The 16,160-nt window shown below is 46.8% G+C and overlaps 1 protein-coding gene across 1 annotated transcript; it reads left to right on the forward strand.

Moving 5' to 3' along the window:
* Positions 1–11,642: 11,642 nt before the first annotated feature.
* On the forward strand, positions 11,643–14,248 carry LOC125513245 (protein NRT1/ PTR FAMILY 6.3-like). Its single transcript, XM_048678301.1, has 3 exons — positions 11,643–12,119; positions 12,210–12,790; positions 13,154–14,248. Exons 1-3 carry the CDS (start codon positions 11,775–11,777, stop codon positions 14,016–14,018), a joined length of 1,791 nt encoding a protein of 596 aa, XP_048534258.1. The 5' UTR covers positions 11,643–11,774; the 3' UTR covers positions 14,019–14,248.
* Positions 14,249–16,160: the final 1,912 nt, after the last annotated feature.

The raw sequence follows: 16,160 nt of genomic DNA on the forward strand, positions 1-16,160 counted from the left end.
TTACCTTGCATGCCAACATGCTTTTAAAATGGTTGTGATGTAGTATGATAGGATGGTATCCTTCTTTGAATGATTCGAGTGGCTTGACTTGGCACATATTCACACATGTAGTTGAAACAAAAACAACATAGCCTCCACGATATTTATGTTCATGGTGATTTATATCCTACTCATGCTTGCACTCAATGATGGCTAATCTCAATGCATGTTTATGACCGTTCTCGCTCTCTAGTTGGTCGCTCCTCAATCTTTTACTAGCATTCACTTGTACTAAGTGGGAATACTGCTTGTGCATCCACGTCCTTAAACCCAAAGTTGTTCCATATGAGTCCACGATACCTACCTATATGCGGTATTTACCTGCCGTTTCAAGTAAATTTGCATGTGTCAAACTCTAAACCTTCAAATGATAATCTGCTTTGTATGCCCGAATCGCTCATGTAGCGACTAGGGGCTGTCAGTATCTTCCATGCTAGGTGGGTTATTCTCACGATGAGTGTTTATTCACTTGTCATTCACGAGAAAGTGGCTGGTATTCGGGATTCCCAGTTCCATGCTCTAAATCAAATCAAAATATAAATATCAAACAAAACTCCCCCAGGATTGTTGTTGGTATGGACGGTACCCGTGGATTCGGTTAGCCGTGGAGTGTGATTGTTGGTGGAGGGGGGGTAAACACTTTACCATTCTGTTTGGGAACCGCCTATAATGTATTTAGCATGGAAGATAGTGAGATCTCTTGGTTGTTATGTTGACAATGAAAGCATACCACTCAAAATTATATTCATCTCTACTTTAAAAGCTCGAGCTCTGGCACCTCTGCAAATCCTTGATTCCCTCTGCGAAGGGCCTATATATTTACTTTTATTGTTGAGTCATCATCCTATTATAAAAACACCAGTTAGAGAGCACCACTGTCATTTGTATGATTTGTTATTAATTGATATTGAGTATGAGTGTGACTGGATCTCTTTTGCCATGAGTTATAATGTCTAGTCAGTCCTTGATCTTTAGGTGTGCTCTGCATTTATGTTTTGCGGTCTAAGAAAGGGGTAGCGAGATACCATTTTTTCATATCATATCATGATTGTTTTGAAAAAGTGTTGTCATCCGAGATTTATTATTATGGCTCGCTAGTTGATTATGCCATTGATATGAGTAAATGTGAGACCTAAATGTTATTGTGAATATGGTTAGTTCGTAATCTTTGCTAAAAACCTGAATGTTGGCTATACATATTTGCAACAACAAGATCAAACAGAGTTTGTAAAAGTTTTTCTTTGTCACTTTTAGTTTATCAACTGAATTGCTTGACAACAAGCAATGGGTTAAGCTTGGGGGAGTTGATACGTCTCCATCGCATCTACTTTTCCAAACTCTTTTGCCCTTGTTTTGGACTCTGACTTGCATGATTTGAATGGAACTAACCCGGACTGGCGTTGTTTTCAGCAGAATTGCCATGGTGTTATTTTTGTGCAGAAATAAAAATTCTCGGATTGACCTGAAAATTTATGGAGAATATTTTTGGAATATATAAAAAATATTGGTGCGAGAAACAACCAGAGGGGGGCACCCAGAGGCCACAAGCCCTGGGGGCACGCCCACCCCCCTTGGGCATGCCCTGCAAGCTTGTGGCCCCCTGGAGCTCCTCCAACCCTAATTCCAACTCTATAAATACCTATTCATGGAGAAAAAAATCAGAGAGAAGGATTCGTCGCGTTTTACAATATGGAGCTGCCGCCGCCTCCTGTTCTTCATCGGGAGGGCTGATCTGGAGTCCGTTCGGGGCTCCGGAGAGGGGGATTCGTCGCCATCATCATCACCAACCTTCCTCCATCACCAATTTCATAATGCTCACCGCCGTGCGTGAGTAACTTCATCATAGGCTTGCTGGACGGTGATGGGTTGGATGAGATTTATCATGTAATCGAGTTAGTTTTGTTAGGGTTTGAACCCTAGTATCCACTATGTTCTGAGGTTGATGTTGCCATGACTTTGCTATGCTTAATGCTTGTCACCAGGGCTCGAGTGCCACGATTTCATATCTGAACCTATTATGTTTTCATGAATATATTTGTGTTCTTGATCCTATCTTGCAAGTTGTAGACACCAATTACAAGTTATGATCCGCATACCCCAAGGTGACAATAATTGGGATTCTTTCCGGTGATTACCGTAGTTTGAGGAGTTCATGTATTCACTAAGTGCTAATTCTTTGGTCTGGTTCTCTATTAAAAGGAGGCCTTAATACCCCTTAGTTTCTCCTAGGATCCCTGCTGCCATGGGAAGGTAGGACAAAATATATCATGCAAGTTCTTTTCCATAAGCACGTATGACCATATACAGAATACATGCCTACATTATATTGATGAATTGGAGCTAGTTCTGTGTCACCCTAGGTTATGACTGCTACATGATGAATATCATCCAAGACAATTATCATTGTCGGTCCATTGCTTACGAGCTTTTCACATATTGATCTTGCTAAGTTACTTTCGTTGTTGTTGTTGTTACAATCACTACAAAACTGCTACAGTTACTTTTGCCATCATTACCGTTACTTCCATACTACTTTGCTACTAGAAACTTTGCTGCTAATACTTGAGAATATTCTTTGGCTCCCCTTGTGTCGAATCAATAAATTTGGGTTGAATACTCTACCCTTGAAAACTGTTGCGATCCCCTATACTTGTGGGTTATCACTCGGCCTCGAGGGTACCAACCTTGTTACGTAGCTGACCCTGCTCATCCTTGCTCTCCTGGAGCTGATCTCGCAAAGCCCCGCACGCATCCCACTCACTTGGATGCTTGGCTCTAGATCCTGCTTCGTCGTAATGAGGCCGACGAGCTCACTCTAAGCAATCCACACAACCTCGTAGGCTTTGTGGCGCGCCTTGGTTGCCTCCTCCAGCTCATGCTAGATCTTGCAGCCTCTTCGAGGGCTGCAAGAGGAACAAGGTCTCAAAATTCATCAAAGACACTATGAAAATAGATGTGGAGCACGAGGCAAAGCAGCAAACTTACACATGGCAGAGTCACGATGGCGCTCCACGTCTTTGTTCACCTCCCAGTGTGTCTCAAGCTGCTGCGGCAAGCCCAACCTTCCAAACAGTGTAGCAGAAGTACTTCGTCTGCTCCCTGACGCCCTCGGTCGTGGTCTTGAGCTCCTTTGGGACGTCGGCCCCCAGCTCACTGGCCATTGGGAAGGATGGCAGCCCCACCACTTTGAGGTCCGCCCCGACCACTTCCACAAACCAGATTTAGAAGCGTCGGCCACAGGCATCAAGGTTGGCTATTGCATGACAAACCAATCCTCCTCTTTTTCTTTGTCTCTTTATTCCACATAAGCAAAAGTGCCATTCAAGCGAGCTTATAGCCTTTTATTGTACATGCTCCAAGAGTGTGGTTAATAGTATAGCCATTGTTGGTTATATCATGTTGCAACTTCATCTATTGTCAATCTTATAGCTAGCAAGTATAGTTGTTAGATATGAATGTGTACTACTTTATTAATACAATGACCCATCTCACTCTTTCACAAAGTGTTTAGGAGCACACGTTCCAGCTGACTCTGCCTGCTTCTCTTCTCGCTCCTCCAACTCAATAAAATATAATATTTAAAGTATTACGACCTACTTGTGTCATATTATTATACTTGTTCTAATAGTTGGTCATACTTGCATACTTTGTCATTACTACGTGGCCCACATTATTCTCTCACAATGGGTGTTGATATCCATGTTCCAGCTGGCTATGATCCTACATCCTGCTTCTCTTCACTTTCTTCTTCTCTCTTTCAACTAATAAAAAGAATATGATGTGGCATTTTTATTGCTCCCCTATGTCACTATTTTACTTGCTCTAATAATGTGACTCTTGATGGCATGACATGTTTATGTAGCCACCAACTTCCTACATTCCTCGAAACAGGCTTGCGCTCTTCTTTATAGATAAAGAAAATATCAAAGTATACGGTCGAACGATACATGGGTGAGGTAGCCCTCTTACAAAGAAGATTCTGGAACAACCGGACCATGTAGAACGCATGCGACTACTCTGCCGAAAGATAATACAGGAAAGCCTTGATACAACGCCATGCTACGCCCTGGTACACCTAAGCTCCACGACAACACACTCACGAGGGAGAACGCGCTAAGCGTCGCTACTGTCGAGTCCGACATGGACATGGGTCTTCACCCGGAACCTTGACACAGAGAGGAGAACCACAATGACATCTTCAAGAAAAAAAGCGACGCCCGCAGCCGCAACCACCGTCGGCGCCAAAGCGCGGAGCTTTTGCTTGGCAGCTCACTCGTGCCACCATGAGGTCTTCAGGACAACCATGACGAGTTCAGGCCCCCAGATTTGGATCTAGGCATCTCCGCTGCCAATGACAGAAAGCGAGCCTGAGCCACCCAACACTGCGCTCCACGTCGCCAACAAGACCAAGAGGCCAAGCCACCACCGCTGCTATGATGCCCGCCGGAGAGCCAGCCATGTGAACCACCTCTCAGGGCCACCGTCCCGGCATCCATGTCCCGCGACACCGCCGACCATCCTCGGCATGGCACACCAACCCCAGCAGGAAGAGCATATGGTAATCCTTCCACTCCTAGCCCGGCATTACTCCGTGAGTCTGGGTCCACACCTCCACAGGAGGAGCTGTTGAAGCCCGCGTCCCCATACTTGCTCTTAGAAACAATTGTTGATGCACTTATTGTGTCTGTAGTGACATGAATGACACAAGAATAATAAAATACTACATATCCTTGCGAAGAGCACAACTCAAGGAAATCTCCATCCGCTAGGTGGAAATGCTATGCCTATCCGTGCTTCGCTTTACGTGGATGACGCCGTTGTTTTTCTTGCGCCTATTAAGGAGGACGTCCAGTTTTTCGCCAACACTCTCAAGCACTTTGGGGAAGTCACCGTTCTGGTCACAAACTGTTTCAAAAGCTTTGTTGCCCCAATCCATTGCGAAAATGTGGATCTCCCGGATATCCTCCAATCCTTCCCGGCCATGCGATGCTCCTTTCCGATGAAATACCTTGGGTTGCCTTTGTCTGTCAAGAGACTGAAGAGAATTCACTACCAGCCCCTTGAGGACAAGGTTGCAGGCCAACTCACTCCTTGGGTGAGGAGGCATGTTGTCTCAGCGGGTCGCGCTGTCTTGGTAAAGTCGGTCCTCACAGCAATTGCGATCTACTACATGACGGTGTTAGATTTACCAGTGGAGGTCAAGAAGAAAATTGATGCCCTCAGGCGTGCTTTCCTCTGGGCAGGTTGTGATAAGGTCACTGGTAGAAAATGCAAGATAAATTGGGAGCAAGTGTGCAAGTCCAAGATGCATGGAGGTCTTGGAATCCTAAACCTTGACAAATTTGCCACTGCCCTTCGCCTTTGGTGGCTGTGGGACGAGTGGCTTCACCCAGATAAGCCATGGGTTGGCTTGGGAACCCCTTGTGATGACAATGACCGAGATATCTTTGCCGGGGCTACCAAGGTCCAAGTTGGGGATGGCGTGCGTGCCAAGTTCTGGGAGTCTCCTTGGCTTGATGGGATTAGGCCCAAGGACATAGCTCCCAAAATCTATGACTTGTCGAAGAAGAAGAATTGCTCGGTTCGGTTGGCTCTGCACGATAACTTCTGGACTTCCCAGGTGGACATTCTTCAGGGCATCACAGTTCAACACCTCTCTGAGTTTGTCTCCCTTTGGGAGAGGGTCTCACATGTCCACCTTGACGTCAACACGCCGGACACTATCACTTGGAAGTTCACTACTAACGGCCACTACTCGGCGGCGTCGGCCTATAAGGCGCAGTTCTATGGCCATACTGACACGGCCATGATTCCGACCATTTGGAAGATTTGGGTGCCTCCTAAATGCAAGTTCTTCGCATGGCTGGCAATCAACAATAGAATTTGGACGGCAGACAGGCTTCAGCGTCGTGGGTGGCCAAACTGTAACCTTTGTCCACTATGCAAGCAAGTTCAAGAGTCGGCAGCCCACCTTCTATTTCAATGCCGATACACTATCAGAGTTTGGCGTATGATCAAAGATTGGCTTGGTCTCCATGATGTGCATCCTTCCGATTGGAGTGACGCGACTTCTGTTAAAGAGTGGTGGAGCCACAATGCTAACAAGAAGACCCAATCGCGAAGGCCGCTTGCTTCCTTGATGCTGCTAATCTCCTGGGAGTTATGGAAAGAGAGGAATGCATGAGTCTTTCGTAATAATGCCGTTCCAGTGGGAGTCGTCGTTGCTAGGATTAAAGAGGAGACCTCACTTTGAAGCATTGCGGGAGCAAGGTATTTGAATAACATAATGCCGCGAGAGTGATTGTTGTAATTCGGCCTTTGGCCTTAACCTCTAAAACTTCTCTCTTAATCAATGAAAATGATAAATCTTTTGCCTAGTTTTAAAAAAAAATACTACATTCACATCCATTTCGGCATCAAGTAATTCGGGACGAAGGCAGTGTATGATAGAAGTGTATTACTAGTAATACTGTACTCACTGGTCAACACCATCTCCACCAGCCAATACGTACTAAAACCTTTCGAGTCCGCCCCTTACCAGCTCAGCACGACTGCACAACGTATTCGCGTTTCTGCACCGGCTTCTTGCATATTTTAGTTTTCTTTCGAGCTGCCGTTTGGCCTCCCGGGAAAGCCGAGGCTGATCCGGACGCGACGTCTCGTACCTCGTTGACACTTACTGTTTTGTTTAACCAAATCCCCAGATCAGCGCATAGCTCCGGGCGCAGGCGATCACCTCCCCAGTTGCGCACGCCGGAATCCACAAAACTAACAACGATAGCGCGTCGCCGCCGCCGCCGCCGCCGCCGTTTACGTACGTACGTATGATGATCGAGGCTGCTGGGCTGCTGCTTCCCGAGCTCGCACGACGGCGGCAGCAGCCATGTGCCATGGTGCACGGCGTTCATCTCCGAACGACCTCCGGCCGGTTACCACCTCCCTCTCCACGTCAACCATCTCTCTCAGCTGTTAGCTGTGACTCTCTCACCTGCATTATGCAGCGTAAACAATTAATGGCACACCCTGCTCCTGATCGCTTATCATGCATTGGAGGAATATATGATTAATTAGGTTTGTTCGCGGGGTTTCACTGGCTCTTGGAGATACCCAAAAGAGGGGGGAGGAATCTTGCAGCGGATAGAGTTCGTGAACGAGCGATCTAAATTAGTTTTTGCTCAATAATTGCTCGCAGTTTGACCCTGGAGAGATCGACGTGTCTGCTACTTAATTAGTGGTACGATGTGGCAGCTTCTATCTTCGTCCGAGCTTGTGAGAACGGAGCGGCCAGATCGGATGGACGGCTTTCCCGCACACACATGGGATTATCTGTCAACCAAAATGTATGATACGTTTTCTTGAGGAAAGCAGAAAAGTCTGATGAAACTAAAAAATACTGTATGAAAATAGTAGTGGTGGACTTGTATTGCTAGTTTCCGGCTCAGGGAGGCTCCATCGTGATTTTCTAACAATATGCACTACCTGATCACAAAAAAGAAGAGAAATACAAATGCAGTCAAACTTAGTTTAACGTGGAATATACGATCTCGTGCCTGGAAGAGCCATGATCGATATGTGTGAGCTTACTCGACCAAGCAAGCAGGAGTACCTGCTCCTGATGCCAACCCGGCTCTGTGAATCTGGTTGGGTTACAGTATAATAAACTATACAAAACATTGCAGGTTTCAATCCTCTTGTACGTCGTAATATTTTTCAGATAATGAAAGAATTTATCTCCCGAGCTCTGCATGAACAGAAGCACATAGCCGAAACCTTCTTGTCGTACGTCACTAACATCCGATTCACATTAAATTGTAGACAGTGTTTGGCAAATACCAGCAGCCCCTGCAATGGATCGGTTGTCTGATCAAGATGCAAACACAACCGTTTGCCGGGCGCCTGTTACCTAAGCAGGAGCCGAGATCGATCGAGCTAATCCTCGAGATACATGATTACCAGTATGCCCAGCTCACAAGTCAGATTCTCTTCTGCCCGCTGCATCCAGTCTCACACCATGTGATTCTCAACAGTCACACTGGCATGCATGATCTGCAAGCTCATGAGCAGAAATAAATCATGGGCATGATTATGTTGTATCTTGGTGAACCTACAAAATTTCGAGGACATCAAGCAACGTGCTATGGCGTTCGCCCCGGCCATACCCACGGAGGGTGTTGGCTGATGGGGCCTTTCGTTGTTCTAGGCCCTTAGGGTTTTGCCATGTTCCCTTCAAAAACATGTGCACTTTTTGTACATTGGTTTCTTCTTTCCCTTCTATATGAAATAGGCAGTGCTCTTGTTGGTTCCTCAAAAAAAAAAACCTACAAAATTTCATCCAAAAGTATGACCATCTATAGTGTGTGAAGAAAGATGAGACATAAGTGCATGGTATCATATGCTATTCACACATAATTTGTTCTTTCTGCACGGGTAACAAAATGGTCCTATTTTTGGATCAAAATTTATAGGTGTGCAAAGCCGGTAGACATTATTTTTTATTTGCATTTTCTTGAAATATGACAACATGTGTGCAGGCACAACTAGTTGCAAACTGTATCTAGTTTCCCTCGACTATACATGGCTGTAATGTCGGAAGGGAACTTATAACTCTGGGGTGCCTTCGCAACCTATATGCACAAAATAATTTAGTAATTGCAAAGAAGTCAAAAAACATGAAACTATTTTGGGAAAAATATGATCAAGTATTTTCCTAGCGTAAAAAGTTTCGCCAAGTTTTTGCCAGGTTTTGTTCAATTAATTGGGCATCTCTCCTCGCAATTAATAAATAAAGCAAAACTTTTGCTTGCGCTTCAAGAAGTTATTGTGTTTGTTTTTTGAATTGTTTGGATTGCTTACCACATGTGTCATGTGGTAACTTGCTGTGTTTGCTAGTTCACCCAAGAGTTACGTTCTGAACCGGGTCCTTGTGCACTTTTACCCCAAAAGGCTAGGTTGAAAGATGGAGGTGCAATCGTTAGTCTTATACCTCAGTTCATCGCCAAAAAGAAAAAGAAAAAAAAGTCGTATACCTCAGTTAGCGATTGGTTGCTTCCAATTATTTTCCCTGCCGCCTGTATACAGGCATGCATCACCAAATATGGCTTGTCCCACGGATGCACTGCATTAGCCCTTGCGACTGCGGAACGACGAGATAAGCAAAGTATTAACTAAACCCTAAACGAGACAAGCAATCAATCAAACACACTTGCGCGGCACACATCACATCTTATGATGTGGCAGAGATCAAGTCAAGGAGATGATCCTTGAATCGCCAGGAAAAGTAGGTCATTAGGGTTTGTGGCCTGTATATTCTCTTGCTTAAAATTTGAGCTGCCCACTGGATTAATCACTGACGACGTGGAGCTTGTGACACTCGTGTATAAAATCCAGTGGGCTGGACGCCTGGACATGGATCCTCAGACGCTTGTGGTTCTTGGCTGTACTGGACGTACGTATGTAACGCATTGTGCTTTTGCTGTATATATAAAATTTGGGAGTAGTGACAATATTGATGAACGTATCAGTACGTAACTCATGGCCCCATCAGTTTGTGTAAGTAATTTATGGGTCCATATAATTCTGATTTTTGTTGGCTGTGTGCATCATCTAGCGTCCGGCGGATAGTTTTTTCTATTATCTAATCTATAAAACCTCCACTCAGAAAAGAAATCTAACCTATAACCATATTTGGCTTTACCATCTTTTTAGTTATCCAAGAGTTATCATTACTTTGGGGCTTGTTCCACTGTGCCCCAGCATGACTTTGTACCTTGTTTTTACTGTGTACTGATGTGTTGGATTCTTGGTTCGTTGCTTTATAATATAAAACGGGAGAAATCTTTTTTCTCAAAGTTATCATTACTAGTTCGACCGAGTTGCATATCTCGAATGCTACCACCTTGTATCATTTCAGCCATTTATGTTTTATCTATAAAGAGGGATGAATGCTTGTTTCATGTATTTATGTGAATAATTCACATGAATACCACAGATATGGCCTCAGAAATCAAATATAAGTATACAATATGAGGTATTAATTATACATATGGACAATGGATCAATTGCTGCATTTTTTGTTACAATGAATACCAAGGAGTAAATTCCTGGTTCTACCACTGACCTAAAGTTGCATGTAAATAGTAAAACATGCCACTATAACCGGTTTAGACATTTACCTTAGGCTGTATGCTTGAAATTCGTTTCCAGTATATTTCATTTCATTTTTTGCTTTTAATTTCACTAACTATCTATACTGACAACTGGTCGATTAACAACTACTGTAACTGCCGTATCATATTCTATCACCCATTTGCATTACATTAGGTATGGTGTCAATTCTAATTTGCAAGTTGCTGCTATAATATGTCGCAATACGCCAGATACTCGAAAACGTGAGCGCGCTTGAGAAAGAAACTCGAAGATGTAAACGAACAGTCAAAGCTCAATTAGCTAAACCAAAAATGGGTGGAATTACAGATATATCCAGGAGAAAAAACTCGAAGATGTGAACAAGCATAAGCATGGAGTAGTAGTCAATTATTGTACAAAAATGCACCCACTTGTTCATGCTTTTCTTCCTTTCTTGAGCAGAATGCATGGTCGTCATTTTACCTGGCTTGCATGCAGCATGCAGCATGCATGGATCAGCCAACAGTTACAATTTTTTTTCGCATGCATGTGGGACATATATATGCCTTGCTCATCCATTAACCTAGCTTAGGTAATTAATTACGTCTAGCACACTGCAAGTAAGCAGCTGGCCAGTATACGCTCGTACTGACACACACAGTTATAAGGATCATGATTCGTTTCTAGTTACTGCAGGGGAATCCAGTTCCCAGGTGAACCTTCTCCAAATCCCGCCTTAACTACTACATCATGATCCTTTTTCTCCAGGTGTAATTGCCCCACGAACGCCCTATATACTACTGGGGTAGTGGGTAGCTGAGATCCTTCCTTCAAAGCCGAGAAGAAGAGGAAAAGGTAGACACCGGTAGATGACTAAGATTAGACTAGAAAGCTAGATGGGCACATGCAGAAAAATTGACCGTGACACTGTAGATAACTTATGATCACATTGTACAGTAGCCAATTTTTTTTATTTTTTGCGAGAATAACTTCGGATCTATTCATCAAGTGGCAAGGTAGTACAAAAAATACTAGAAATAAAAAATTGCATCTATGTCCGTAGACCACCTAGCGACGACTACTAGCATTAGAGTGAGCCAGTAGCCAATTTTGACAGACAGTACAACCAATGCCTAATTGTTCGTCAAAAATATAAATCTTAAATGGCCGGACGTCAGTGAAATTACATGCACTTTTTATCCTCCACTAAATTTGATAGACGAGCCAGTCAACAACAGGTGAAATCAGAGGCACTTTGATAGAGCAGGATGGAAGGAACTCAGGGAGGAGATACTGATTCCCCCACATAATGCACTTGTTTACAATAAACTAAGAGATCGAGACTCACCACCACCTAGCTCAGCAAGCAAAGGTGGGAGGAGGATCTCTCCGATCCCGGGCAACCCGAATCCCGATGCAAAGATCCACCACCGTTCGGCTATAAAACGGCACGCCTGAGGACCACCACTGCCATCACCACCACCACCTTCCCTTCGAGCTCGAGCCTAGCTATAGCGCGCGCCACCTGTCCCGGCTGCTGGTGCTGGGTTGATCCTGCGCCATTCCGGCAGCAAGCGCGCGAGAGAGGGACTAGCCCTAGCTTGGTGACCATGGGCTCGGTGCTGCCGGAGATCGCCGCGGAGGGCAAGGGCATCCTCACGGACGCCTGGGACAGCAAGGGCCGTCCCGCGGCCCGCTCCACCACCGGCGGGTGGGGATGCGCTGCCATGATCCTAGGCGCGGAGCTGTTCGAGCGGATGACGACGCTGGGCATCGCGGTGAACCTGGTGCCGTACATGACCGGCACCATGCACCTCGGCAGCGCCGCAGCCGCCAACACAGTCACCAACTTCATCGGCACCTCCTTCATGCTCTGCCTCCTCGGCGGCTTCGTCGCCGACACCTACCTCGGCCGCTACCTCACCATCGCCGTCTTCTCCGCCGTCCAAGCCACCGTACGTCCATTGCCTCATCAGTGACAGTTGCATGCGCTCCTAGCAGCTAGTATTACGTACGTACTAACTAGCGTATTTCGATGGATGCAGGGTGTGATGGTACTGACAATCTCAACGGTTGCGCCGGGGCTGCGCCCGTCGACGTGCGGGGACGCGACGGGGCAGAGCCCCGACTGCGTTCCGGCGAACGGCACGCAGCTCGGGGTGCTGTACCTGGGGCTGTACATGACGGCGCTGGGGACAGGCGGGCTCAAGTCGAGCGTGTCCGGGTTCGGGTCGGACCAGTTCGACGAGTCCGACGACGGCGAGCGCAAGAAGATGATGCGCTTCTTCAACTGGTTCTACTTCTTCGTCAGCATCGGCGCGCTGCTCGCCGTCACCGTGCTGGTGTACGTGCAGGACAACATCGGCCGCCGCTGGGGATACGGCATCTGCGCCGTCGGCATCCTCTGCGGGCTCGGCGTGTTCCTGTGCGGCACCAAGATGTACCGGTTCAAGAAGCTCGTCGGGAGCCCGCTGACACAGGTCGCCGCCGTGACGACCGCCGCGTGGAGCAAGCGCACCTTGCCGCTTCCGTCCGACCCGAGCATGCTCTACGACGTCGACGATGCGGCCGCCGCCGGTGAGGACCTCAAGGGCAAGCAGAAGCTGCCCCACAGCAAGGAATGCCGGTAAGTACTTTATTAATCACTAGGCAGTCTCCTATCAACACTGACAAACTAAGCAGCAGAGAAATACGTCGTCCACTACCTCCATTTTATTATCCGGGAGCTCATCATCTAGTCCACGGCAACATTCGCATGTCTACCACTACTAGTCATATTCTTGTGTGGACCAACACGTAGTCTGCTACGATATGTTGGCTGTCATCATGACATGGACATGATATGTAGAGCGACATTGTGCATAGCCAATGGCACTAATTTCAAGTTTGCAACTAGTACTAGTCAAATTTGAACCTCACACAAATGTGTACTTCTGTTGTGTTGATATTCAGTTTAGTGATGAAACTAATGGGATGTACATATATGCAGATTCCTAGACCATGCGGCCATCATCGACCGGGCAGAGGCGGCGTCGCCGGCGGAGGCGAGCAAGTGGGCGCTGTGCACGCGGACGGACGTGGAGGAGGTGAAGCAGGTGGTGCGCATGCTGCCGATCTGGGCGACCACCATCATGTTCTGGACCATCCACGCGCAGATGACCACCTTCGCCGTCGAGCAGGCCTCCCTCATGGACCGCGGCATCGGCGGCTCGGGGTTCCTCATCCCAGCGGGCTCCCTCACCGTCTTTCTCATCGGCTCCATCCTCCTCACCGTGCCCCTCTACGACCGCCTCATCGCGCCCGTGGCCCGCCGCATCACGGGCAATCCGCACGGCCTCTCCCCGCTCCAGCGCGTCTTCGTCGGCCTCTTCCTATCCATCGTCGGCATGGCCGCGGCGGCGATCGTCGAGCGCCACCGCCTCACGTCGTCCACTCACGGGGTCACGCTCACGGTGTTCCTGCTCATGCCGCAGTTTCTGCTCGTCGGCGCCGGCGAGGCGTTCACGTACATGGGCCAGCTAGACTTCTTCCTGCGAGAGTGCCCCAAGGGGATGAAGACCATGAGCACGGGGCTATTCCTCAGCACCTGCGCGCTCGGCTTCTTCTTCAGCACGGTCACAGTAACCATCGTGCACAAGGTCACCGGCCACGGGCCACGGGGCAGCGGCGGCTGGCTCGCCGACAACCTCGACCAGGGGAGGCTCGACTACTTCTACTGGTTGCTCGCCGTCATGAGCGCCATCAATATCATCTTTTTCACGATGGCGGCAAGGGGCTACGTGTACAAGGAGAAGCGCTTGGCCGATGCCGGCATCGAGCTCGCCGACGAGGAGGCCATGATCGTCGGTCACTGATCGATGCATGCTACTTGCGGTTCTTCTTTTTCTCGCTTCTCTGGTGTGTATTGACTTGTTTTTGTGTGTATTCGGTGGCGTATGCATAATGTATATTGGCAAGGTAACCATACATACAGTTTGTTTGTACATGTGGGTACGTTTTCTTTTCCTTTCATTAAACGGGTTTGCTATTTCTCAATAGACTGAGAAATAGGTATAGCTCAATCGATGCTATAGCCTTCAGATTATGCGCGTCATGCTAATTTTTGTTTTTTAGTTTTTGGTCCTTGTTTCTCTTTTCTACTCTCTCCGTTGACAAATATAAAATGTTTTGAATATTTTAATATAAAATACATACCGGCTGAAATGAGCCAACGAACTCACCAAAACGTGTCTATATATATTCGATTCAAAAAAATAGATTAAAACATCTTACAGTTATGAACGTCGGATGTTGTAGCCTTCGGATTATGCACATGGCGCTAATTTTTTACGGTTCTTGTTTTCCTTTTCTACTCTTTCTGTTTCAAAATAAATGTCGTTGTTTTAGTTCAAATTAAACTTCCCTCACTATGCTAAACAATAGCTCTAACTGAGTCAAATTCTACAATTTCTGAGAATGATATGTTTTTTATTTTCCACTATGAAAACTTCTCCCAATCCCTAGTCTTTTCTTTTCAGACTTACCTGGTTCTGGTTGATCACCCACATTCATTCATTGTGAGTTCTGTTGTGGAATCAAATCATAGAGCTAGTGCAATTGAGATCTAGAGTCCCGTGCGTGAAACTAAAGAGAATTTTTAGTCCTCTGCTCTACCAAACAAAACCTAAAAGGACACTTTAAACTTGATTTGCCACAGCTAGACTGAAAACACTGCTTGTCATGGGCACATACGCTAATATCTTTTTTTGACCCGGTAATCCGCGTCGTGGTTTTAGTATTGTTTTTTGAGGAAGACGATTTGATCCCTAGGTTCTCTTTCATAACATGAATTTTTATGTCTTCATTAACGAAAGTTAAATGAGTCTTGCACTGCCTCAGAGAATAGTTTTTGGACATTGCCCTCTTAGCTACATGTTGTATGGAGCAAAGCTTAGATGGCCTAGCCCACCCTGATTCAAGTAGTAGACTTGTCACTGGTAGTCATGTATTTTCTAAAATTATGACATGCTTTCACTCGATATTCTTTTGGTGATATGACATGCCCGTTGATTATGAGGTGTATGTGGTGAGTTGTCAATCTCAAATCTATTGGCTCAGTCTCTTGGAGATACTCATATGTGTGTGCGCACGTATATTCACATATGTGTGTGCGCACACATGCGTGGGTGCGCACACACATGTCAAGATGATGCTTCTCAAAAAAGCTAGATGTTAGCACCCGGTAGACAGTTCGGAGTTTCCAGCCAAGGGGGCTATGCTTTTCTTTTTGGGAAATGCTTCTCCTCACTCGAAAGATAACTGGGTTTCATCCGCTGCCTCTGTTGCATGACGCATGTTCATGTTGTTGGGGAACGTTGCAGAAAACAAAAAATTTCCTACAGTTTCACCAAGATCCATCTAGGAGTTCATCTAGCAACGAGTGATCGGATTGCATCTTCATACCTTTGTAGATCACGCGCGGAAGCGTTCAAAGAACGGGGATGAGGAAGTCGTACTCGACGTGATCCAAATCACCGGAGATCCTAGCGCCGAACGGACGGCACCTCCGCGTTCAACACACGTACGGTCAGCGTGACGTCTCCTCCTTCTTGATCCAGCAAGGGGGAAGGAAAGGTTGAGGAAGATGGCTCCAACAGCAGCACGACGGCGTGGTGGTGGTGGAGCTGCAGTACTCCGGCAGGGCTTCGCCAAGCACTATGGAGGAGGAGGATGTGTTGGAGAGGGAGAGGGAGGCACCAAAGGCGTGTTGTGAGAGGCCTTCCTTTCCCCACTATATATAGGGAGTCCAAGGGGGGGGGCGGCCCTAGGAGATCCAATCTCCTAGGGGGGGTGCGGCCAAGGGAGGAATCCCTCCTCCCCAAGGCACCTCGGAGGTGCCTTCCCCCTTTGGGACTCTTCCCTTCCTTATCCCTAGGCGCATGGGCCTCTTGGGGCTGGTGCCCTTGGCCCATGCAGGCCAAGGCGCACACCCCTACAGCCCATGTGGCCCCCCGGGA

The sequence above is a fragment of the Triticum urartu genome, chromosome 1, assembly GCF_003073215.2.
Source record: "Triticum urartu cultivar G1812 chromosome 1, Tu2.1, whole genome shotgun sequence".
In the NCBI taxonomy this organism is placed as follows: Eukaryota; Viridiplantae; Streptophyta; class Magnoliopsida; order Poales; family Poaceae; genus Triticum; species Triticum urartu.

Bases quoted from the DNA above. Each gene is read 5' to 3' on its own strand.
- LOC125513245 (XM_048678301.1), top strand. From the start codon at position 11,775: ATGGGCTCGGTGCTGCCGGAGATCGCCGCGGAGGGCAAGGGCATCCTC. The intron at 12,120-12,209 runs GTACGTCCATTG...CGATGGATGCAG, and splicing joins TCTCCGCCGTCCAAGCCACC to GGTGTGATGGTACTGACAAT. The intron at 12,791-13,153 runs GTAAGTACTTTA...ACATATATGCAG, and splicing joins CCCCACAGCAAGGAATGCCG to ATTCCTAGACCATGCGGCCA.